Source organism: Hypomesus nipponensis, chromosome 13 (genome assembly GCF_054491055.1).
Source record: "Hypomesus nipponensis isolate SF chromosome 13, ASM5449105v1, whole genome shotgun sequence".
Taxonomy (NCBI): Eukaryota; Metazoa; Chordata; class Actinopteri; order Osmeriformes; family Osmeridae; genus Hypomesus; species Hypomesus nipponensis.
In genome coordinates, this window is record NC_140373.1 from 366,795 (window position 1) to 392,254 (window position 25,460).

General features: G+C 52.6%; 1 protein-coding gene across 1 annotated transcript in view; it reads right to left on the minus strand.

Annotated features, from left to right (window-relative positions):
* atrnl1b (attractin-like 1b) overlaps nucleotides 1-24,697 on the minus strand; it is a 60,383-nt gene extending 35,686 nt beyond the window's left edge. Inside the window, 19 exon segments of the mRNA XM_084670106.1 lie at nucleotides 741-878; nucleotides 3,250-3,477; nucleotides 6,673-6,861; nucleotides 6,972-7,185; nucleotides 7,379-7,566; nucleotides 8,288-8,420; nucleotides 8,851-8,969; nucleotides 10,040-10,248; nucleotides 10,397-10,481; nucleotides 10,635-10,789; nucleotides 10,924-11,107; nucleotides 11,289-11,541; nucleotides 12,328-12,415; nucleotides 12,643-12,817; nucleotides 13,296-13,504; nucleotides 13,826-13,954; nucleotides 15,465-15,578; nucleotides 18,298-18,381; nucleotides 23,496-24,697. Coding sequence (XP_084526232.1) covers nucleotides 741-878; nucleotides 3,250-3,477; nucleotides 6,673-6,861; nucleotides 6,972-7,185; nucleotides 7,379-7,566; nucleotides 8,288-8,420; nucleotides 8,851-8,969; nucleotides 10,040-10,248; nucleotides 10,397-10,481; nucleotides 10,635-10,789; nucleotides 10,924-11,107; nucleotides 11,289-11,541; nucleotides 12,328-12,415; nucleotides 12,643-12,817; nucleotides 13,296-13,504; nucleotides 13,826-13,954; nucleotides 15,465-15,578; nucleotides 18,298-18,381; nucleotides 23,496-23,776 — 3,175 coding nt within the window. The 5' untranslated portion in view covers nucleotides 23,777-24,697.
* Nucleotides 24,698-25,460: the final 763 nt, after the last annotated feature.

A 25,460-nucleotide genomic window follows, 5' to 3' on the forward strand; every position in this document is an offset into this window, starting at 1 on the left:
GTCTACCATGTCTACAGGATGTCTACCATGTCTACAGGGTGTCTACCATGTCTACAGGGTGTCTACCATGTCTACAGGATGTCTACCATGTCTACAGGGTGTCTACCATGTCTACAGGGTGTCTACCATGTCTACAGGGTGTCTACCATGTCTACAGGATGTCTACCATGTCTACAGGGTGTCTACCATGTCTACAGGGTGTCTACCATGTCTACAGGATGTCTACCATGTCTACAGGATGTCTACCATGTCTACAGGATGTCTACCATGTCTACAGGATGTCTACCATGTCTACAGGGTGTCTACCATGTCTACAGGGTGTCTACCATGTCTACAGGGTGTCTACCATGTCTACAGGATGTCTACCATGTCTACAGGGTGTCTACCATGTCTACAGGATGTCTACCATGTCTACAGGGTGTCTACCATGTCTACAGGATGTCTACCATGTCTACAGGATGTCTACCATGTCTACAGGGTGTCTACCATGTCTACAGGATGTCTACCATGTCTACAGGATGTCTACCATGTCTACAGGGTGTCTACCATGTCTACAGGATGTCTACCATGTCTACAGGATGTCTACCATGTCTACAGGATGTCTACCATGTCTACAGGGTGTCTACAGGATTTCTACCAATAGACACAACACTGCCCCCTGCTGGCAGTCAGAACCACAGCAGAGAGACTCCATCGTGTGGCCCCCCTTCCTGCAGAAGCTACCACTCTGCCTTACTCACCTTGACACTTTCCCCCGTTGGTGGGATCTCCATGGTAACCGGGCATGCAGGTCTGGCAGTGTTGTCCGGTGGTGAGGTTACGGCACTGCTCACACACGCTGCCGTTCACACAGGAGCTGTGACCGTTACACTGGCACGCTGGGGGAGAGAGACCAGAGGTTACACTGGCACACTGGGAGAGAGACCACAGGTTACACTGGCACGCTGGGGGAGAGAGACCACAGGTTACACTGGCACGCTGGGGGAGAGACCACACGTTACACTGGCACGCTGGGGGAGAGAGACCACAGGTAACACTGGCACGCTGGGGGAGAGACCACAGGTTACACTGGCACGCTGGGGGAGAGAGACCACAGGTAACACTGGCACGCTGGGGGAGAGACCACAGGTTACACTGGCACGCTGGGGGAGAGAGACCACAGGTTACACTGGCACACTGGGAGAGAGACCACAGGTTACACTGGCACACTGGAGGAGAGAGACCACAGGTTACACTGGCACACTGGGGGAGAGAGACCAGAGGTTACACTGGCACGCTGGGGGAGAGAGACCAGAGGTTACACTGGCACGCTGGGAGAGAGACCACAGGTTACACTGGCACACTGGGAGAGAGACCACAGGTTACACTGGCACACTGGGGGAGAGACCACAGGTTACGCTGGCACACTGGGGGAGAGACCACAGGTTACACTGGCACACTGGGGGAGAGAGACCACAGGTTACACTGGCACACTGGGGGAGAGAGACCAGAGGTTACACTGGCACACTGGGGGAGAGACCACAGGTTACACTGGCACACTGGGGGAGAGACCACAGGTTACACTGGCACGCTGGGGGAGAGAGACCAGAGGTTACACTGGCACACTGGGGGAGAGAGACCAGAGGTTACACTGGCACGCTGGGGGAGAGAGACCAGAGGTTACACTGGCACGCTGGGAGAGAGACCACAGGTTACACTGGCACACTGGGAGAGAGACCACAGGTTACACTGGCACACTGGGGGAGAGAGACCACACGTTACACTGGCACGCTGGGGGAGAGAGACCACAGGTTACACTGGCACGCTGGGGGAGAGACCACACGTTACACTGGCACACTGGGAGAGAGACCACACGTTACACTGGCACGCTGGGGGAGAGAGACCACAGGTTACACTGGCACGCTGGGGGAGAGACCACACGTTACACTGGCACGCTGGGGGAGAGAGACCACAGGTTACACTGGCACGCTGGGGGAGAGAGACCAGAGGTTACACTGGCACGCTGGGGGAGAGAGACCAGAGGTTACACTGGCACGCTGGGGGAGAGAGACCAGAGGTTACACTGGCACGCTGGGGGAGAGAGACCAGAGGTTACACTGGCACGCTGGGGGAGAGAGACCACAGGTTACACTGGCACGCTGGGGGAGAGACCACAGGTTACACTGGCACACTGGGGGAGAGAGACCAGAGGTTACACTGGCACGCTGGGAGAGAGACCACAGGTTACACTGGCACGCTGGGGGAGAGAGACCACAGGTTACACTGGCACACTGGGAGAGAGACCACAGGTTACACTGGCACACTGGGAGAGAGACCACACGTTACACTGGCACACTGGGAGAGAGACCAGAGGTTACACTGGCACGCTGGGGGAGAGAGACCAGAGGTTACACTGGCACGCTGGGGGAGAGAGACCAGAGGTTACACTGGCACGCTGGGAGAGAGACCAGAGGTTACACTGGCACGCTGGGGGAGAGAGACCAGAGGTTACACTGGCACGCTGGAGGAGAGAGACCAGAGGTTACACTGGCACGCTGGGGGAGAGAGACCAGAGGTTACACTGGCACGCTGGAGGAGAGAGACCAGAGGTTACACTGGCACGCTGGGAGAGAGAGACCACAGGTTACATTGGCACGCTGGGGGAGAGAGACCAGAGGTTACACTGGCACGCTGGGGGAGAGAGACCAGAGGTTACACTGGCACGCTGGAGGAGAGAGACCAGAGGTTACACTGGCACGCTTAGCCTCCACATTAGACCTGTATGTGGTGAGTTAGCCTGCACATTAGACCTGTATGTGGTGAGTTAGCCTGCACATTAGACCTGTATGTGGTGAGTTAGCCTCCACATTAGACCCAACTCGACTAACATGGCGTCTGGCTAGGGCCGCGTCCGTAGGAGGATGTGTGCGTAGAGGATGTGTGCGTAGAGGATGTGTGCGTAGAGGATGTGTGCGTAGAGGATGTGTGCGTAGAGGATGTGTGCGTAGAGGATGTGTGTGTAGCAAAGTTTACATGAGACCCACGGTCCTGGAAGTTACTGGAAGCAGGCAGGAGACGGGGGGAGGGGGGGTCTTCAGTCTTACATTACTGACTGGTGGGATTCCTGAAGCCTGCTTCCCACACCGGACCAGGTTTCACTCAATATGAAACATGAGGAACTGAGTGTGTCAAGGCCAGGAAGGGTCAACTTACACACAGAGCATGAAGGCCTACTGGGGGGTGTGTGTGTGGAAGAGGGTGTGTTCTCACCAGGGCAGTGGATGAAAGCCCACTCGTAGCCCTTCTCCTTGGGGCACAAGCCTGGCTCCAGGGTCATGTCCTGGGAGGGGGTGTGGCTCTGGCTGGGGCCCTTCATGGGCCCTCGGTAGGAGCCCTCCACACACTGGCCCCTCCCCGTGCTGCTGGGGTCTTCACACCAGCCACACCCTGGCTGCTCCAGACACATCACACACGTACGCAGCCCCGAGCAGTTTAGGGCTGGAACACAACACAGGAACACACTCAGAACACAGGAACACACTCAGAACACACTCAGAACACAGGAACACAACACAGAAACACACTCAGAACACAGGAACACACTCAGAACACAGGAACACACTCAGAACACACTCAGAACACAGGAACACACTCAGAACACAGGAACACACTCAGAACACACTCAGAACACAGGAAAACACTCAGAACACAGGAACACACTCAGAACAAAGGAACACACTCAGAACACAGGTAGAGATGCTCAGAATAGCACAGATATAATAACAAAACTAGGAGAAAGTGTTGAGCAATCACATCACCAAATGTCAAGCCCACCTAATTATCGGTCTGGACTGAGCGCTAGCCCTGAGAAATGCCACAACAACCGAACCCTGTCTCTTCTGTTAGCCAGACAAAACATCCTCTTAATGGATGTGAAACCATGACAACCAACAGCAGCAGTGTCAACAAAGCCTCGCATGATACTTTTCCTTTTAAAGACAGGAAACGTGTGAACATGGTAGTCAGGATTACCTTTCAGTGTTCTCATTCTGAAGATCAGAAGTAGCAGTACAACTGGGACTAGATGGCCGCCATGGTGAGGATTCATTATGAGTTAGCCTTACCAAGATCATATTTCATGCTTCCTGTGGAGCATTTGGGCTACAACTGATTAATTTCACTGTCAAGTGCCTGTTCACACACAAACACACACACACACACACACCGTACAGGAAAAGATTGCTCTGCTCTGAAAGCAGAATGACAGCCGCCTTGCATTGCTTCACAGAAGGGCTCTCACTCGGCTGCACAACATACAGGGATGATTTAAAACAGAACTCACCATGGTAACTAAATAGGTATTTGTGACGGTTACATTTCCAGAAAGACTTCATGACCCCAACTCAGACACCCGACATAAAAGCAGTTTTAATGGTTAAAGGTTCTATCAGACAATGGCAGATGAGATGGTACACCCGCGCACACACACACGAAGGCAGGGTTGAGGAAAGAGGCAGTACAGTCTGGATGTAGGGTAGCAGGGAGAGAGGAAGGTCTGGATGTAGGGTAGCAGGGAGAGAGGAAGGTCTGGATGTAGGGTAGCAGGGAGAGAGGAAGGTCTGGATGTAGGGTAGCAGGGAGAGAGGAAGGTCTGGATGTAGGGTAGCAGGGAGAGAGGAAGGTCTGGATGTAGGGTAGCAGGGAGAGAGGAAGGTCTGGATGTAGGGTAGCAGGGAGAGAGGAAGGTCTGGATGTAGGGTAGCAGGGAGAGAGGAAGGTCTGGATGTAGGGTAGCAGGGAGAGAGGAAGGTCTGGATGTAGGGTAGCAGGGAGAGAGGAAGGTCTGGATGTAGGGTAGCAGGGAGAGAGGAAGGTCTGGATGTAGGGTAGAAGGGAGAGAGGAAGGTCTGGATGTAGGGTAGCAGGGAGAGAGGAAGGTCTGGATGTAGGGTAGCAGGGAGAGAGGAAGGTCTGGATGTAGGGTAGCAGGGAGAGAGGAAGGTCTGGATGTAGGGTAGCAGGGAGAGAGGAAGGTCTGGATGTAGGGTAGCAGGGAGAGAGGAAGGTCTGGATGTAGGGTAGCAGGGAGAGAGGAAGGTCTGGATGTAGGGTAGCAGGGAGAGAGGAAGGTCTGGATGTAGGGTAGCAGGGAGAGAGGAAGGTCTGGATGTAGGGTAGCAGGGAGAGAGGAAGGTCTGGATGTAGGGTAGCAGGGAGAGAGGAAGGTCTGGATGTAGGGTAGCAGGGAGAGAGGAAGGAGTAAGGACTGGAAGGATCACTGATCACGTCTCACAGTGGAACTTTGTATTCCAAACAAGACTCATGACTCAGAACCAGAGTGAAGGTTAGAGAAAGGAGGGAGGTGGAGGGGGGGGAGGGGGGAGGAGAAAGGCAGTGAAGAGAAAAAAAAGTGACAGCAAGAAGGATGAAAAAAGGGAAATAAAGGAATAGAAGACAGAGGACGGGAGACTGACTGGAACGCTCCGTTACAACTCTGTAGAGGAGATCGACAACACTCCCTCCAACACTCCCTCCCTCCAACACTCCCTCCCTCCAACACTCCCTCCCTCCAACACTCCCTCCAACACTCCCTCCCTCCAACACTCCCTCCCTCCAACACTCCCTCCAACACTCCCTCCAACACTCCCTCCCTCCAACACTCCCTCCCTCCAACACTCCCTCCCTCCAACACTCCCTCCCTCCAACACTCCCTCCCTCCAACACTCCCTCCCTCCAACACTCCCTCCCTCCAACACTCCCTCCCTCCAACACTCCCTCCCTCCAAAACTCCCTCCAACACTCCCTCCCTCCAACACTCCCCCCTCCCAACACTCCCCCCTCCCTCCCTCCAACACTCCCTCCCAACACTCCCTCCCTCCCCTCTTCTCTCCCTTCCACCCTCAATCGCTCTCTCTCTCTAACACACACACAAACAAACACCTTCACCCAAAACACCCACCCTCGCCCAATACTCTCGCACAGATGCCCCCCTCTCCCCAGCCTACCCCAGACGCCCCCTCTCCCCAGCCTCCCCCCTCTCCCCAGCCTCCCACCTCTCCCCAGCCTCCCACCTCTCCCCAACCTCCCCCCTCTCCCCAGCCTCCCCCTCTCCCCAGCCTCCCCCCTCTCCCCAGCCTCTCCCCTCTCCCCAGCCTCCCCCTCTCCCCAGCCTCCCCCCTCTCCCCAGCCTCAACCTTCTCCCCAGCCTCCCCCCTCTCCCCAACCTCCCCCCTCTCCCCAGCCTCCCCCTCTCCCCAGCATCCCCCCTCTCCCCAGCATCCCCCCTCTCCCCAGCCTCCCCCTCTCCCCAGCCTCCCCCCTCTCCCCAGCCTCCCCCCTCTCCCCAGCCTTCCCCCTCTCCCCAGCCTCCCCCCTCTCCCCAGCCTCAACCCTCTCCCCAGCCTCCCCCTCTCCCCAGCCTCCCCCCGCTCCCCAGCCTCTCCCCTCTCCCCAGCCTCCCCCCTCTCCCCAGCCTCCCCCCTCTCCCCAGCCTCAACCCTCTCCCCAGCCTCCCCCCTCTCCCCAGCCTCCCCCCTCTCCCCAGCCTTCCCCCTCTCCCCAGCCTCCCCCCTCTCCCCAGCCTCAACCCTCTCCCCAGCCTCCCCCCTCTCCCCAGCCTCCCCCCTCTCCCCAGCCTCCCCCCGCTCCCCAGCCTCTCCCCTCTCCCCAGCCTCCCCCTCTCCCCAGCCTCACCCACACAGTCTCCGGTCTGCCACTCCAGACACTGTCCGTAGGGGAAGGACACGACGTATGCGGTGGAGTCCACACAGCGCTGGCTGCTGCTGCACCACATGCACTCCATGGCCTGGCTGGTGCAGTTGGCACAGCTGGTCCTCAGCGAGCACGCCATCTTACAGGGACGGCCACTCTGGCTGGGGCTCACTGGGGAGGGGGGCAGGGGGAGGGGAACTTCAACTGGGAACTGTGCCTGTGTGTATCTATGTGTGTGTGTGTGTGTGTGTATGTATATCAATGTGTGCGCCAGGCCTCACCAGCAGGTTTCTCACAGATGAGGCCGTCTGCGGGGGCGGTGCAGGGGTTGGCCCGGAGCCCGGACACCTGCGTCTCTTCCAGGAAGGCACAGAAGCCAGAGTCATTGGGCTCCCCAGGCAGCCACTGCAGGGAGGAGTTGGTGAAGGGGGACATGTCCTCCCAGCCCCAGTACGACACGTTGATCTTCCTCAGACCCACCCAGGGGGACAGACGCTGCCAGGGAGAGGGGGAGGGGTCAGAAGGGGGAGGGGTCAGAAGGGGGAGGGGTCAGAAGGGGGAGGGGTCAGAAGGGGGAGGGAGAGGGAGAGACAGGGGGGCCGAAGGGTTAGCACAACACCAGTTGACCTACCCTTGACTAGATTGGTACAGACACAGGCTAATACACAGGCCAGGTCAGGGGTCATACCTTGTGGTGCTGCTGAAGTTTGTGCAGCTCCTCCAGGATGAAGTGGACCTGACTGGCAGAGCTGAGGGAGGCGATGTTCCCCGCCAGGTTCTTACAGTAGTGCTGCGCATTGTCGTAGCTCTCCCTGCTGGAGTTGATCCTCAGACACACCTCCCCCACCTGGCTCCAACCCTCTCCACACAGCTGGGCTGCACAGCAAGCACACACAGCAGGTTAGTACCAGGCTCCCAGTACCAGGCTCCCAGTACCAGCCTCCCGGTACCAGCCTCCCGGTACCAGGCTCCCGGTACCAAGCTTCCCGGTACCAGCCTCCCCGGTACCAAGCTTCCCGGTACCAGCCTCCCGGTACCAGGCTCCCGGTACCAGGCTCCCGGTACCAGGCTCCCGGTACCAGCCTCCCGGTACCAGGCTCCCGGTACCAGCCTCCCAGTACCAGGCCCAGGCCCATCAGTGTGTGTGTGTGGATATTTTGTGTGTATGTGTGTGTATGAGAAAAGTTGGGAAACGTTTTTCAAAACACTTTTCTGTTTCCAAAAACAGTTTTGAAATAACTTTTGAAGGGTTGAAAAAAACTTTGTGTCATAATTTGTATCATTGATGCTCAATAAACATAAATATATAAATAAAAAATAAATAAAAAATAAAAAACATTTGAAAGGCTGATCAAACTCAAGGTTGAAAAGGTACATTTGAAAACTGCTTTGAAAAGCTGTCTTTTTTTGAAAGGTTGACATTTGAGTTTTTTTATTTTTTTGGGAAGGTTGAAAAGGATGTTTGTACTTTTGCCTTCTCTCTTTGAGTGTGTGTGTGTAAAGAGACACTAGATCATTCTGGGTTAGGGTTAACCCAGTATCTGGGATAGAATTTGTCTACCACAGGACTGTACCTAGGTCAGGGGTCAGGTCTCACCTGGAAGGGCGTGGCACTCCATCTGGTGAGGGTCCCACTGACAGCTGGGGTTGAGGGAGCAGCTGCGACAGTTAGCCAGCCGGCTACAGCTCTGCTGGCTCCTCACTGCACACTGCTCAAACACTCGCACACTCTGGAGGCACAGGGAAGACAGACCTGAGTTTGGGCTTCAACAAACGATTATTTTGATAATTGATTAATCAGCCAATTACTAGAGGGATTAATCAACTAATTGTCGAAACATTCTTATTCCCGATTTAATTAATTGTTTGAACAAGGAAGTGACTGACTGATACAATCATTCTGCCTAATATCTCCTTTTGTAATTCATATGAATATGGAACAAAATTAAAGGTGGGTGATTTTTGGATGACCTTTAAAATGTTTAGGAGCAAAGTGAGTACTGGGAAAGCCGATGGTTCAACACAGCCCTGACTGAATCTCAATTTTGCCATAGAAACTAACAGAAGCCGTGTTTAAACAGCTTTGATGCTTGGTCTGCTTAATCACAGTTCTGTGGGCAGTGTGGGCACTGCGCTCTGCTTCCCCGGTGGCCAGCTCACCACCGTGCAGTTGCTGGAGGCAGAGAGGCACTTTCTGTCGTCGCACCACTGGCAGCCGTTAGTGTTGGAGGTGCAGCTGCTGCAGTCAGAGAACCTGTAGCAGCGCTCATCCACCGTGACTGAAGGGAGGAGAGAGATGGGCAGGAGATGAGAGAGATGATCAGGAGAGGAGAGAGATGGAGAGGAGAGGATGAGAGATGATCAGGAGAGGAGAGGAGAGAGATGATCAGGAGAGGAGAGGAGAGAGATGATCAGGAGAGGAGAGAGATGGAGAGGAGAGGATGAGAGATGATCAGGAGAGGAGAGAGATGATCAGGAGAGGAGAGGAGAGAGATGATCAGGAGAGGAGAGAGATGGAGAGGAGAGGAGAGAGATGATCAGGAGAGGAGAGGAGAGAGATGGAGAGGAGAGGAGAGAGATGATCAGGAGAGGAGAGGAGAGAGATGATCAGGAGAGGAGAGGAGAGAGATGATCAGGAGAGGAGAGGAGAGAGATGATCAGGAGAGGAGAGGAGAGAGATGATCAGGAGAGGAGAGGAGAGAGATGATCAGGAGAGGAGAGGAGAGAGATGATCAGGAGAGGAGAGGAGAGAGATGATCAGGAGAGGAGAGGAGAGAGATGATCAGGAGAGGAGAGGAGAGAGATGATCAGGAGAGGAGAGGAGAGAGATGATCAGGAGAGGAGAGGAGAGAGATGATCAGGAGAGGAGAGGAGAGAGATGATCAGGAGAGGAGAGGAGAGAGATGATCAGGAGAGGAGAGGAGAGAGATGATCAGGAGAGGAGAGGAGAGAGATGATCAGGAGAGGAGAGGAGAGAGATGATCAGGAGAGGAGAGGAGAGAGATGATCAGGAGAGGAGAGGAGAGAGATGATCAGGAGAGGAGAGGAGAGAGATGATCAGGAGAGGAGAGGAGAGAGATGATCAGGAGAGGAGAGGAGAGAGATGATCAGGAGAGGAGAGGAGAGAGATGATCAGGAGAGGAGAGGAGAGAGATGATCAGGAGAGGAGAGGAGAGAGATGGTCAGGAGAGGAGAGAGATGGGCAGGAGAGAGATGGGCAGGAGAGAGATGGGCAGGAGAGCATCAGTCATCCTGGTACATCCTTCATGTGTAAACATCTGTTTTCTCTAAACCCTGAAAAACAAAGTGAGGCTGGAACCCTTCCTAAGCCCTCCTCCCTCCCTCTCACCTGGCCTGGGGGGGCAGAAGGGAGCGGGGGTGGTGGTGTTGATGCTGGGCTCCCAGGCGGAGCAGCGCTGCAGGGCCCAGATGCAGCGCAGGCCGGGCCCCGCCCCCCGGCAGGCCTGCTGGTCCTGGAAGGCCTGGCAGCGTGGGGGCTGGTACACCAGCACATCGTTCAGCAGCACGCCGGAGAACCCTCCAAACACATACATGGACCTGGGGGGGGGGGGGGGGGGTCACACAGGGGTCATGAACCAGTGTCAGGGGTCATGTAACCAGGGTCAGGGGTCATGTAACCAGTGTCAGGGGTCATGTAACCAGGGTCAGGGTCACCAGTAAATGTGGCCTCTAACCCCAGACTCACCCGTTGCTGACCACGGCAGAGTGACCGAAGCGGTTGACATCCCGGTGCAGATCTGGCTTGAGCAGAGCGCTCCACTGATCACAGGCTGGGAGACAGGATAGACATGATATACATTCTACACATCATAAGCCTGACTGCAACACATCACAACCACCGTCAAGTCAGCTTGATCATGAGTTTGACATCAGATGTTCTTGCTAAGCTCCTATTGGCTCACTGGCAAGTGGGTGGGGCTTACCAATGTCATAGGCCAGGAAGTCGGCAGAGAAGCACTTGGCCCCGTTGCTAAGCGACGTGTCGTTGTGCGTGTTCCCTCCGAAGATCAGCAGGGTTCCACTGAGCAGCACAGACGAGTGCAGGTAGCGGGGAGAACCACTCTCCTTCAGGATGGTCCTGCACACACACACACACACAGCTCAGTGGGAGTGGGAGTCCTAACCAGGTGTGTGTGTGTGTGCTCACCAGGTGTGTGTGTGCGCTCACCAGGTGTGTGTGTGTGTGCTCACCAGGTGTGTGTGTGTGCTCACCAGGTGTGTGTGTGGACTTGGTAGCGGTACAGGTGGTCCACCAGTCCATACTTGTTGGCAGGCAGGGCCTTGTAGCCTCCATGCAGGAACACGCTGCTGCTCGCGGCGTGGTACACACTGCTGTGGCCGTACCCTCCCTGCGGCACCGCCCCACGCGTCTCCGGGAGCGACCACGTGTTGGTCCCTGGGAACCATGGCAACACACACACACTCAGAATCCTTTAACTGATGCTTCAACTTGTACCAGCAGCTATGAGGTAACACTGCCTCCCAGAGGAGAGAGGGGGAGGTGCAGGGACAGTTCTGTAATCTCTCTCTCTCTCACACACACACACACACACACACACACCCCAGCCAGCACTCACGGATGTTGTACTCCTGCACGCTGCTGATGTAGCTGTAGATGGGTGAGTAGCCGAACAGCACTACCATGACAGCCTCGCCCCCCTGCAGCAGTGCGATGTGGGCTGAGTGGCCCTCCACAGCATGCACCTGGGCGTGGCCGGGGGCAGGGCGCACCTGGGACCAGGTACGACTGGAGGTGTGGAACACCCACAGTTCCTCCGTCACATTGGCAGGCCCCGCCTCCAGCTTCCCTCCGAACATGTAGAGGTCATCCTGGAGGGGTGGGGAGGGAGGGAGGGAGGGAGGGAGGGAGGGAGGGAGGGAGGGAGGGAGGGAGGGAGGGAGGGAGGGAGGGAGGGAGGGAGGGAGGGAGGGAGGGAGGGAGGGAGGGAGGGAGGGAGGGAGGGAGGGAGGGAGGGAGGGAGGGAGGGAGGGAGGGAGGGAGGGAGGGAGGGAGGGAGGGAGGGAGGGAGGGAGGGAGGGAGGGAGGGAGGGAGGGAGGGAGGGAGGGAGGGAGGGAGGGAGGGAGGGAGGGAGGGAGGGAGGGAGGTGAGCAGACTTGTTGAATGCTAGAGCTGCAGTCTGGTGTTAGAGAGCTTAGAGAGGTTAGGGTGTACAGCCATGGACTAAAGTATTGGCTATGACATAAATGTGGGTTTTGCAAAAATTATTATAATGGCTTCTTTTGGCAAAAATGGTCAATAGGGTTTAACCCTAACCCTATAGGGTTAGGCTATTATAGTCCAAACAGAATGACACTGACTTCACCTTACTAGTCCTTGTTCACCCTTTCCCATGTGCTGATGATGTGATTAGTGAAATTATGTTAGGGGGTTGTTTTGTCCCAGGGCCCATAAACAGTGAAATGTTAGTAATGTCTTGAGATATACATTTTGTCAATGAAGCTCTTACTTAAAATCCATCTGATCACTTTGCACAATAATCTAGAAACAATGTGAATCAACACCACAACAACTGAAGCAGCAAACTTTGCCAAACACAAAGTTTATGTCACTGCCAATAGTTAAGCCATGCCTTTAAGAGAGGTTGACCTCTGACCTGGTAGATGGCGAGGGAGTGGCCGTATCTGGGGAGGGGCCCGCTGTTGCTAGGCACCGTGTTCCACACACCACTCTCCAGGTTGTAACTAAGCAACACAACAACAGCAACACTTAGTTATAGACAGCAGAGGCAGGGAGTAGAGACAGTAGAGTAGAGGCAGGGAGGAGAGACAGTAGAGTAGAGACAGGGAATAGAGGCAGCAGAGGCAGGGAGTAGAGGCACTAGAGGCAGAGAGTAGAGACAGCAGAGGCAGAGAGTATAGGCAGCAGAGGCAGGGAGAACAGACATGAGGCGAGGTGAGGCAGGACTGACTTGAGGATCATCTGGAAGGAGCTGTAGTTGAAGGAGTATCCTCCCACCAGCCACACCAGCTGGCCCTGCAGCACAGCTCTGTGGGATGCCCGCGCTAGCCACGCCCCTGACGGCTTCACCCCGGGCAGCACCCAGTACGACTCTGTAGACGGCACCGTCAAGGAACAATCTGGACCTGCAGGGGGAGGGGCAGCCATGCTTAGCAGCAACAAAACTAGAGCTATTTAAACCACAGGCACTGTCCAATTTTGGCAATTTATTTTTGAGGGGGAGAGTGAGTGAGACAGAGAGGGGGAGAGTGAGTGAGGGAGTTACTGAGAGTGTATGTGTGTGTGTGTGTGTGTGTGTAGTGCCCCAGTTCAAGCAGTCAGACCGAGAGTGCCACCACACGGCCTTCTGGGTAATCCAGCTGGAGTCTCTCTCCCTCACTGGTCACCATGACAACAGTGATTTTCACATTGCACACCCACGCACACACACCCCTAACCCTAACCCCTGGCTGCATAGCCTAGGGACAACACTAGGGGGCCCCAGAGGACTAGAGAAGCAGTATCGTTACTGATTCATCAAGACTTCCCTCATCCATCCAGCTTCTCCTTCACCCATCCACTCATCCAGTCCCTCATCCATCCAGCCCCTCATTGACTGCTCACCCTGCCAGCTGTCGTTGCAGACGCAGAGCTTTTCCCCGGTGAGGTCACAGTAGCCATGGTCTGGGCTGCCACAGTTGTTGCGGCAGTAGGGGATGTCACACGCCTCGCCCTTCCAGTACTTGTCACACTCACAGTACACACGGCTGGCGATGGAGTTCCCTGTGGTGCACTTCCCATGGCCAGAGCAGTTATTGGGGCAGGAATTGATCCTTCAGGGGCAAACATACACACCACACACACACAAATACACATGTTAGTGTCCTGTCTCCAGGGCTGCGTACAGAGCAGTGATGGATGAAACCCATCTGAACGACACAATAACAACTCAAACACTCCTCACTGTTAGAGAGAGAGAGACACACAGAGAGACAGACAGATTGAGACAGAGAGAGAGACACAGAGAGAGAGAGACACACAGAGAGACAGACAGATTGAGACAGAGAGAGAGACACAGAGAGAGACACAGAGACATGGGAAAAGAAAGACAGGAAGAAGAGAGGAAAGAGAGAGGAAAACACACAGATACTTACGAATAGAAGATCTCGAATCCTGTGAGGTTGTAGGCGGCGTCGCTGAAGAAGTGCAACAGCGCGTATCCAGAGCTGGTCTCCACCTCCGGTACAGTCTCATTGATCCGGACTTCAGGCACTATCAGACCACTGACAACACAACATGGGGTCACCTCCCCTCAGAAGCACACCACGTCACTTCCTCACTCAGTGAGCAACTTCCTGTATGTGAACAATATACGAGTTTGGTCTTATCTCCCTCCCAGATGGACCTGAAGCAGCTACAAGATCTGGAAGGAGACGCTATCTGATCCTGACTAGAGTGAACCAGCTGCTCCAGCGCTGAGAGCAGCTGCACACTGTCCTGGTTCACCCTGACTACACTGTCCTGGTTCACCCTGACTACACTGTCCTGGTTCACCCTCACTACACTGTCCTGGTTCACCCTCACTACACTGTCTTGGTTCACCCTCACTACACTGTCCTGGTTCACCCTCACTACACTGTCTTGGTTCACCCTGACTACACTGTCCTGGTTCACCCTCACTACACTGTCCTGGTTCACCCTGACTACACTGTCCTGGTTCACCCTCACTACACTGTCCTGGTTCACCCTGACTACACTGTCCTGGTTCACCCTCACTACACTGTCCTGGTTCACCCTCACTACACTGTCCTGGTTCACCCTCACTACAGGATACACTGTCCTGGGTTCTCAAACCCCCACCCCCGGATCTCCTGCAGCCTTACACCTCCATCCGCCACCTATGGTCTTCTTCAGACAACTGCCTGGTGGTCCCACCGCTCAAGACCCCCCGGTCCCAACACAAGCTCTTCTCCTGCCTGGCCCCCCAGTGGTGGAACCAACTCCCCACCTCCATCAGAGACACAGACTGTCTCTCCACCTTCAAGAGAAGGCTCAAGACGCACTTGTTCCGGGAGTACAACGGTACTTAGGAATGGTTTGCTGAACCCAATGCTAGTTTCCTCAAGGATCACAATGACTCTTGCTTAGAGACTTGTTGTTCTTGTTGGTTAGTGGCAACTGATTTAAACTGTTGTATTCGTTGCAAAACATTCTATTTTAGTTAATCTTATTTTTACTGTTGCTGCTTTTTCTACAGGTACACTTGCACTTAGAGATTCATGTTGTTTAATTGTAACTTGCTTAACTACATGCTCTTATGGTTCTTCCCTTTGGCACTTATTTTTTGGTTGTTCACAATGTGTGCTTCTTGTTTCGGCTACCAGCAATGCTTCGGGGCCATCTTGTTGCTATTATCAGTGACCTATGCACTTTGTAAAGCTCTCTCTTGGAAGTCACATTGGATAAAAGCGTCTGCTAAATGAATAAATGTAAATAAATTATTGCGTTGTCTGCTACATGAACACATTATTGTTTCTAGAATGGGGATTAGTCTAGCATTTCCTGGCTTCCTCTAGAGTAGTGTTAGTGATACTTCCTCGCCCTGGACGCTACAAATTAAGCATAGATGTGTGGTTCCAAACAGTGGACAATATCCAGGAAGTGAGGACATTGATAAATGTCCTGCAGGCTTGTTAGTGTTGTATACCTGGCAACAGTATTCTCACAGGAAGTGAGAATACATGACCTGTCCTGTTAGCTGTTGGGGGTGTACGGTAGCCAGGGAGCGCTCACCTGAACACAGCGACCAGAGGGGCGTAGACAGAGTCCCCATCGTACACGTACAGGTGGTCCCAGCTGCACTCTGTGGCAAAGTGGTTGAACCTCAGTCTGAGGACAGCATTGGGGCTGCAGAAGGAAACATGGGGAAGGTTTCACCACTGTTGAAACATCCACAGTTAACATGGTGATGCCAACAAGGCTGGTCTACACACTAGCATAGCTAACATGGTGATGCTAACAAGGCTGGTCTACACACTAGCATAGCTAACATGGTGATGCTAACAAGGCTGGTCAACACACTAGCATAGCTAACATGGTGATGCTAACAAGGCTGGTCTACACACTAGCATAGCTAGCATGGTGATTCTAACAAGGCTGGTCTACACACTAGCATAGCTATCATGGTGATGCTAACAAGGCTTGTCTACACACTAGCATAGCTAACATGGTGATGCTAACAAGGCTGGTCTACACACTAGCTTAGCTAGCATGGTGAAGCTAACAAGGCTGGTCTACACACTAGCATAGCTAGCATGGTGAAGCTAACAAGGCTGGTCTACACACTAGCATAGCTAGCATGGTGAAGCTAACAAGGCTGGTCTACACCAGTCGTTCTCAAAGTGTGGTCCGCGGACCACTGGTCCCCCCACTGTCCCTGGAGTGGTCCGCGACGGCCACAAGTAAATTATTGCGACATTTCTAACATACAACTCAGAAAGAAGAAACCAGTCAGTAGTAGCCTATTACAGTAAAATGCACTAAACGCGTTCTGCATTCTGACATCGCAGCCTCTGCATGGTTTGTACCAGAGTCTCTCTGGTTGTACAATGTGAGGGAGTTCTCCCCTCCCAAATAGAGTTGGTTGGGTCCATAGCCCGTCTTTTCTAAAAAAGTTTTATCTAATAGGCGATTACTGGGCCGGGCGGCCCAACCGTAACGATACGCGTCAAGGAGGATGGATAGGAGCGGGCCGGAGTGATGGCATCACTAGACAAGGTTTTACCGATTGAAAAACGGCTGTTTATTTAACACAAATCTCCAAAAACAATTTTGCGCTCAAATAATGGCTAAACATTTTGTGTGTAAATCCCTATCTGCATCACATCAAACCCATATGTCCTGGGTTTGGGCTAGAATATTTACAACGTCTGGCTCCGTGCTTGATTAACACTAGGATTGTTGAGCAGTCTCAACTTGTATTTTTTCTTAGTGTAACCGGGTAGCGCTAGGACCGTGGAACTTCTAGCCAACTCACAGCTGGCGCTCATTCCTTAATAATGAGCGCCAGCGATAGTTTAAGTAGTGGTAGGTATTGGAGGCAATTATTGCTGTGTGGGTAACCTAGTGCTTTAGGCACCGGCACCAAAGATTCAGGTAGGCTGGCAATGCATGACATTGGTTTCACTGGTATTTAGCCATATGTTAACTGTAACTGACTAATTATTGTTGTACCAATTAGCTAAACGCCTCCTTAGTGGGATATTGACTGTGGACATCCGAGTGCATCAGCGGTCGGTACGGCTTCTTTGGAAATTATTAATATGTAAATACTGTGGCTATTTATATTATTACTAATACATTTATTATTCTACTGTGGCGGTTTAGTGCCAACCTCACTTTTTCCCACATTTTTGTTTATCTTGTTTTCAAGTTGTTTGATTTGAGGAGTGGTTTGATGTGTATACCTCATGTGCTTTGGCTTGCCGTGAACTTGTGTTTTTAACGTACCATTACATACCATTTGATTTTACTGTTGTGTATAAAATAAAAACATTTATTCTTTTGATAGCCCAGCCTCTGTACAGTTCATTTGAGTGGACAGGACACAAGTCCTAGATATAGTATTTAACTAAGGGTCTCTCACCCCACCTGTGAGTGGCGTAGTCAAACATCCCCGCCACATTAGCGGAAATAATAATTAGCAGAAGAGCCTACATTCAGTAAAAAAAAAATGATGTGCCGCTAACAATTGTATGGCGGCAGGTCTGGAGGCCTGTTCCAACGTCTATAAAGCCGAACAATGGATTTTTGGTGTTTTAAAACCCATTGACACTGTATGACTATGTTTAGCTTGTGTTCTGCTCCTCTCTCTTGCCAACCGTCTCTGGAGGAGGGGATCCCTCTCTGAATTGCTCCTCCCAAGGTTTCTTCCATTTTTTCTCCCGTTGGGAGTTTTTCTGGGAGTTTTTCCTTGTCTTCCTTGAGGGTTTAGGTTGGTTGAGGGGCAGTTCTATGGGCGTATGTGAAGCCCTCTGTGACATGCTTGCGTGTAAAAAGGGCTATACAAATAAATTTGATTTGATTTGATTCCGGGGACATAGCCTACTATTTAGTTAAATGGTCCGCAAGTTTTTATTTATTGGCCACGTGGTCCTTGGTCTGAAAGTTGAGAAACACTGGTCTACACACTAGCATAGCTAGCATGGTGATGCTAACAAAATTAGTCTAATCCAGGGGTGTCAAACATACTGCCCGGGTGCCAGATCCAGCCAGGACAGCCGGCTCAGCCTGTCGGATGTCTTTGCCAAGTTTGAAAATTACAGAAGGACATAAATCGCATTTCTATAAAAGTAACTGCTATTCCGAATCCAAATGTCTTAAGAATATGCAGGTTTATGATTAGGAACGTTTAGTTCATTGCAACAGGCAGGCAGCAGCGCTCGCTTTGTGACGCATTTGACGTCAAATGCTCTGGGCGCACAATGTGCTAGAACCGCCACTGGGTGTGGCCCACTTGAGATCACAGTGGGCAGTATGTGGTCCCTTACCTAAAATGAATTTGACACCTCTGGTCTGATCAATAGCATAGCTAGCAAGGTGATGCGAAAGAGGCTGGTCTACTCACTAGCCCTCAATGAGCCAGGTGCACTTGGTCTTGTACTTGTAGTTGATTGGCCCATCAGTGAGGTATCCGGAAGGCTCTGTCAACCTGTAACACACACACACACAGGTCACCAGTCCACCAATGATATACAATACCAGAGCAGATGTATCATGCAAACTCCCCCCAAAACAGTTTTGACAAAAGCTTTGAAAGGTAAAATGTTTAAAAAAATGTTTTGAACAAATATTTTTGAAAGGTTGAAAGCTAATTCCAGATTGTTTGTCTAAACTTTCATGCTATATCCATGGATGGTTCATCCTAACAGGATCAGTGATGAGGTGAACAGTGTCCGGGTGGCAGGGAATATCCGTAAAAGAACCGACACAAGTCAGTGTCTGTTTCTATGGCAACCTAGGCTGTTAGTCACATGGGCTCAAATAGGATCCAACCTACTTGCGAAGTCTGAGTCTCTCCAGGAAGGTTCACAGTCCCCCAGAGGACAGATCAACATGTCTCTCGGAAGGAGAGACTAGCTAGTTTAGTTCCAGAACGCCTAACCACAACACACACCAGCTGAAATGTTACTTTACACTGTCTGGTAGCTGAGATGTTACTTTACACTGTGTCTGGTAGCTGAGATGTTACTTTACACTGTCTGGTAGCTGAGATGTTACTTTACACTGTGTCTGGTAGCTGACATGTTACTTTACACTGTGTCTGGTAAATACAGACTACCCTGGAGAGCATCACCCAAGGGTTCCACTGGCCTGGAGGTCATCTGCCACCAGGCCTGCAGACACCCCACACTGAGAGCACCATGGGGGCTCATGGGGAGCTGGGGCCCAGACAACACCTCGGTCCACCAATCAGGGGAGAGGGAGAGCTGGGGTCGGAGGGTCAGGGTGAGTTATTCACAGCGTCTCCATGAATATTTTATATGTTCCACTGCAGTCCGTCTCTAAGCCCAAACCTACTCCCAGCCCACACAGTCCTCTAGGAAGTACTCTCCTCATATCACATCATGAACATCCCAGCGCTGACATGGGCTTCAATGCAGAGGAGGAGGGAAAAAACAGTCACAAATCAACAGAATGTCTCCTCTTAGGGGTGGAGGTCTAGCAGGGTGTGAGTGGTGCTCTGACAGGCCGTGATGGTGGAGGTCTAGCAGGGTGTGAGTGGTGCTCTGACAGGCTGTGATGGTGGAGGTCTAGCAGGGTGTGAGTGGTGCTCTGACAGGCTGTGATGGTGGAGGTCTAGCAGGGTGTGAATGGTGCTCTGACAGGCTGTGATGGTGGAGGTCTAGCAGGGTGTGAATGGTGAAGCTTCAGCATGTTATGAGACATGTTTTCACACTTGTGGAGGAAATGTGTGTGTGTGTTTACCCCCTCTACACCCTCACAGTTCCCACCAGCACCACCTTAGGTTGCTCGGACTCAGCAGGCATAGGTCAGGAGAAAACAGATTAAACATTAGCTCATACTTTTAGGTGGAAATTGTATTATCATGTCACATAATCCACCTCCAACAGCCTCAGACACAACCACACCCTTAACGTCTGACACCCATTGGCTCATGTTTTGTCTGTGATGATGCAAGTCAAACTTGTTCGTGTTCCTCCAGGATCAGTTCCTGCTGTTAAACAGCATCACATCAGGTCACCTGGGTCAGTACGGTAGATGTTTTGACCCCAGAACATTGGATCACAGCCCTGTCAACTGAGTCACAGTGAACAAGTTAATTCTTCACTCTGTGAATCTAGCTGTCACCTTAGATGCCCTTTCTGTTGCTGTTCTCTCTCGTCATACTGCCTGCCTGCCTGCAGCCCTGCCTGCCTGCAGCCCTGCCTGCCTGCAGCCCTGCCTGCCTGCAGCCCTGCCTGCCTGCAGCCCTGCCTGCCTGCAGCCCTGCCTGCCTGCAGCCCTGCCAGTCTGCATTAGGGTTAGTGGTTCCTGGTTGGACCACTGTGTAGCCCTCTCTCTGCTTCCGTCAGTCTGTATTTAGTCTGCAGTGTTTAGTCTGCAGTGTTTAGTCTGCAGTGTTTAGTCTGCAGTGTGCTGTAACACAAGAGGACAGACGACACACTGGGCTGTAAACACACAGACATGTTCAGCTACACACACACCTGTTAGCTGACATACACACTCCTGGAGAGCAGGCCTGTGTTCACCCACAGGCCTCAGAGAGACCCCTGATGGGGCAGGCCTGTGTTCACCCACAGGCCTCAGAGAGACCCCTGATGGGGCAGGCCTGTGTTCACCCACAGGCCTCAGAGAGACCCCTGATGGAACAGGGGAGACTCCTGCTTCCACTGAGTCCATCAAGCTGATGAATACAACACTGTACTGTCTGCTTTAAATATTAACAGACAGTGTATTTTAAACATTGATGTCCCATCTCAAGTGTTTCATGAATGGTTAACTTCAACCTCAAGTGTGACAGTCAGCATGTCCACAGAACAACAATGTGTCTGTCTGTAACTGGCCAGCTGGTCTGTCTGACTGGTATTATAATCTGCAGGGACAGACAGACAGATGTGCTCTACCAGAACTGAACACAGATTCTATTTATAGACACCTCAACGGCAGAGTTCTCCATCCTCATTAACCCTCCATCTGACACCTCCTCTCTCTCCTGTACACCTCTCTCTTCTCCTCTCTCTCTCCCCTCCTCTCTCCTGTACACCTCTCTCTCTCTCCCCTCCTCTCTCTACTGTACAGCTCCCTCTCTCCTCCTCTCTCTACTGTACACCTCTCTCCTCCTCTCTCTCCTGTACACCTCTCTCTCCTCCTGTCTCTCCTGTACACCTCTCTCTCCCCTCCTCGCTCTACTGTACACCTCCCTCTCTCCTCCTCTCTCTACTGTACACCTCCCTCTCTCCTCCTCTCTCTACTGTACACCTCTATCTCCTCCTCTCTCCTGTACACCTCTCTCTCTCCCCTCCTCGCTCTACTGTACACCTCTCTCTCTCCTCCTCTCTCTACTGTACACCTCCCTCTGTCCTCCTCTCTCTACTGTACACCTCTCTCTCTCCTCTTGTCTACTGAACACCTATCTCTCTCCTACTCTCTACTGTACATCTTTGTCTGTCATTCTACAGTGACTGCATCTCCTCCCAGCCCAGCCCTGCAATTCCTCCATGGCCCAGCCCTGCAACTCCTCCATGGCCCAGCCCTGCAACTCCTCCATGGCCCAGCCCTGCAACTCCTCCATGGCCCAGCCCTGCAACTCCTCCATGGCCCAGCCCTGCATCTCCTCCCAGCCCAGCCCTGCATCTCCTACATGGCCCAGCCCTGCATCTCCTCCCAGCCCAGCCCTGCATCTCCTCCATGACCCAGCCCTGCATCTCCTACATGGCCCAGCCCTGCATCTCCTCCCAGCCCAGCCCTGCATCTCCTCCATGGCCCAGCCCTGCATCTCCTCCCAGCCCAGCCCTGCATCTCCTCCATGACCCAGCCCTGCATCTCCTCCATGGCCCGGCCCTGCAACTCCTCCATGACCCAGCCCTGCATCTCCTCCCAGCCCAGCCCTGCATCTCCTCCATGACCCAGCCCTGCATCTCCTCCATGACCCAGCCCTGCATCTCCTCCATGGCCCGGCCCTGCAACTCCTCCATGACCCGGCCCTGCATCTCCTCCCAGCCCAGCCCTGCATCTCCTCCATGGCCCGGCCCTGCAACTCCTCCATGACCCAGCCCTGCATCTCCTCCATGACCCAGCCCTGCATCTCCTCCATGGCCCGGCCCTGCAACTCCTCCATGACCCAGCCCTGCATCTCCTCCATGGCCCGGCCCTGCATCTCCTCCATGGCCCGGCCCTGCATCTCCTACATGGCCCAGCCCTGCATCTCCTCCCAGCCCAGCCCTGCATCTCCTCCATGACCCAGCCCTGCATCTCCTCCATGACCCAGCCCTGCATCTCCTCCATGACCCAGCCCTGCATCTCCTACATGGCCCAGCCCTGCATCTCCTCCCAGCCCAGCCCTGCATCTCCTCCATGACCCAGCCCTGCATCTCCTACATGGCCCAGCCCTGCATCTCCTCCCAGCCCAGCCCTGCATCTCCTACATGGCCCAGCCCTGCATCTCCTCCCAGCCCAGCCCTGCATCTCCTCCATGACCCAGCCCTGCATCTCCTCCATGACCCAGCCCTGCATCTCCTCCATGACCCAGCCCTGCATCTCCTCCATGACCCAGCCCTGCATCTCCTCCATGACCCAGCCCTGCATCTCCTCCATGGCCCGGCCCTGCATCTCCTCCATGACCCAGCCCTGCATCTCCTCCATGACCCAGCCCTGCAACTCCTCCATGACCCAGCCCTGCATCTCCTCCCAGCCCAGCCCTGCATCTCCTCCCAGCCCAGCCCTGCATCTCCTCCATGGCCCGGCCCTGCAACTCCTCCATGACCCAGCCCTGCATCTCCTCCATGACCCAGCCCTGCATCTCCTCCATGACCCAGCCCTGCATCTCCTCCATGGCCCAGCCCTGCATCTCCTCCATGGCCCAGCCCTGCAACTCCTCCATGACCCAGCCCTGCATCTCCTCCATGACCCAGCCCTGCAACTCCTCCATGACCCAGCCCTGCATCTCCTCCCAGCCCAGCCCTGCATCTCCTCCCAGCCCAGCCCTGCATCTCCTCCATGGCCCGGCCCTGCAACTCCTCCATGACCCAGCCCTGCATCTCCTCCATGACCCAGCCCTGCATCTCCTCCATGGCCCAGCCCTGCATCTCCTCCATGGCCCAGCCCTGCATCTCCTCCATGGCCCAGCCCTGCAACTCCTCCATGACCCAGCCCTGCAACTCCTCCATGACCCACACCACACTGTCACATCAGGCAGATATTCTGGTGATCTCCAGCAAGCTCCCTTACAGCTCCCAGCCCAAGCACCAGAGAGACTGGAGCGCTGACCTCCAGGATACCAGAGGAGGAATGATCCATGTAATCTGACTCATCTATCTACACACAAGCCATTCTTAACATGTATTTTATAAAACACAAGTTAAGTAAGGTTAAGGGTGACATAAACTACAACATGTTTTTGTCCATATCTTTGGAACAATTACTGGAACACAGATCAACCCTGGGATAGTACGACTTTAGTCAAGAGATTTAGACCGTTTATAATTACAGCTACATGTCATGTATGTACCTACAGACGTATCATGGTTGTTTCTGCTCTAAACATTGCTGTAACAAGGAACTGCTACAAAACAGACAACTTACTTGAACCTTCCTTGGCAGTGCTGGCATTGGTCACCAACCCATCCTCGGTCACAGACACATGTCCCATTGACACACTTCCCAGACAGGCAGTTTTTATCACAAGAATCCGCCGGGGAGGCGTGTGTGAAGAGCACCAAGTAGAACAAAACATACAGCAGCAAGTATCTGTTGATACCCTGCAGTCCGCTGTCTCTGCTCTGCCTGATACCCTGCAGTCCGCCGTCTAGGCTCTGCCTGGCTTTGACAGGGAACGAAGAAGTCCAACATGTCCCAGCATCCATTTTACCTTTTGAAAAAGTCAAAAGACCAAGGCCTCTATTTGGTAAGTCTTGGGTTCTTGGTACCCCAGGTTGTTTAACTGGTGGTCTGATTCAGGGTAGTGGTGGTGAATGTTTTTTGAATGCTTTGCATAATCAATTGGATATAAACTACTGCATCTAGAGCACAAAGAAAAGCTATTTGAAAGCGAAAATGTTAAAATAAAAAATAGATTGACGCAAAAGCTGACGGCTCACGAATTAAACTGTAATCATAAAATAAATTCCCTTCACTCTGCCTCCTGCAGTTACGGGTGGAAAAATCAGTTCAGCGAGTAATACTGCAAAAATGTTGAAGGCAACGCATAGTCCCAAATTTCCACTTATACGTCAAGAAAGAAACATTGTGGCAACATTTACAACATCTTACTGAAGATGATTCTCAACCAAACCTACATTTCAGCAGCCATTTTAAAGCGTAAACAATTCCACCGACAATTAGCTTATGGTTTGGTCATAAAGGATTCGATTGTGGTGCGGTAGTCCCACAGATATTTGCGCCACAATATGATGTTCTCAACATTTAAAGTGAACAAAAGGACCAAAAGTCCTTTTCAATTGTGGCCCCGGAATCATCTGGATTGCAGCAGTAGTCAATAACAGCGATGTTGTTGCTGGTGGTCTTGGAGAGGGGGGATTTAGCAAGTCTTCATAAATGCAAGGTTTAGTCATTGTTGTCCAGTCTATTTTACAGGCCCTCGTTAATGTGATGTTTAGCCCTTTGGTGTTGTGGCGCTTCCATTTAATCCATTCGGAAAAACAACTATGCGGCGCACTTTAGCTAGCAGCGGGTCTTGTGTATCCACACTAGCAGAGTAGCTAGCCAGTGCTGGGCTTGTTAGCGGCTAACGGCTAGCAGCTCCTCAGGTTGAAGAAAACTCAACAGACCGCTGTGCGCATGTGCGCAGAAACTTGTACCAGTTTAAAGACACAGTTAAGAAAAGAGACGACGTCTTCAATGCGGCATTTCAAACGCCATTCTTATCACATCATAGTCTGAGCTGGAGCAAGGATAAATAAACTCTCACAATCCTGTAAGAGTAGAAAACGTTGAATTAAAATAACTTGAGTTGTAAGATAGGGTTTGTTTAAGCCTGACCGAACAGATCGGCTGGCAATGTAACACATAGCCTACTATTTCAGAACCTGTTCCATTGGCTATCTCAGTATATAGGTCACCATATATTCGCAGCTGCCATACTCTAATTGTGTGCCACTATGCAAAACTACAAACGCTAACCTTTACATTCCAAAGGGAGACACATTTCTTTCTACTGCGACCTGAGCGCTTTTATCCAAAGCAACATAAAAACATCTCAGCTACCTGGCACAGTAAAGAACCCCCCCACACACACACACACACACACACACATACACACACACACTTTATTAATCAAATTATATTTAACGGCCGCATCCCCAGTTATTAAAAAAGCTGTCCCACCCACATCTGAAAACAAACCTCCGCCCCTGCCATGAGGGCTACAGGGTTTTCAGACCTCAGTAAAACAACACACATAATTCATCATTTAAATGTTGCCCCCCTCAACAACAACACAACTATCCCAGACCTATTATTTACATATGTAGTTGGATCTCACAAAAACGCTGGTTACAGGCCTTAATGTGACTCAGTCAGCCACAGTTC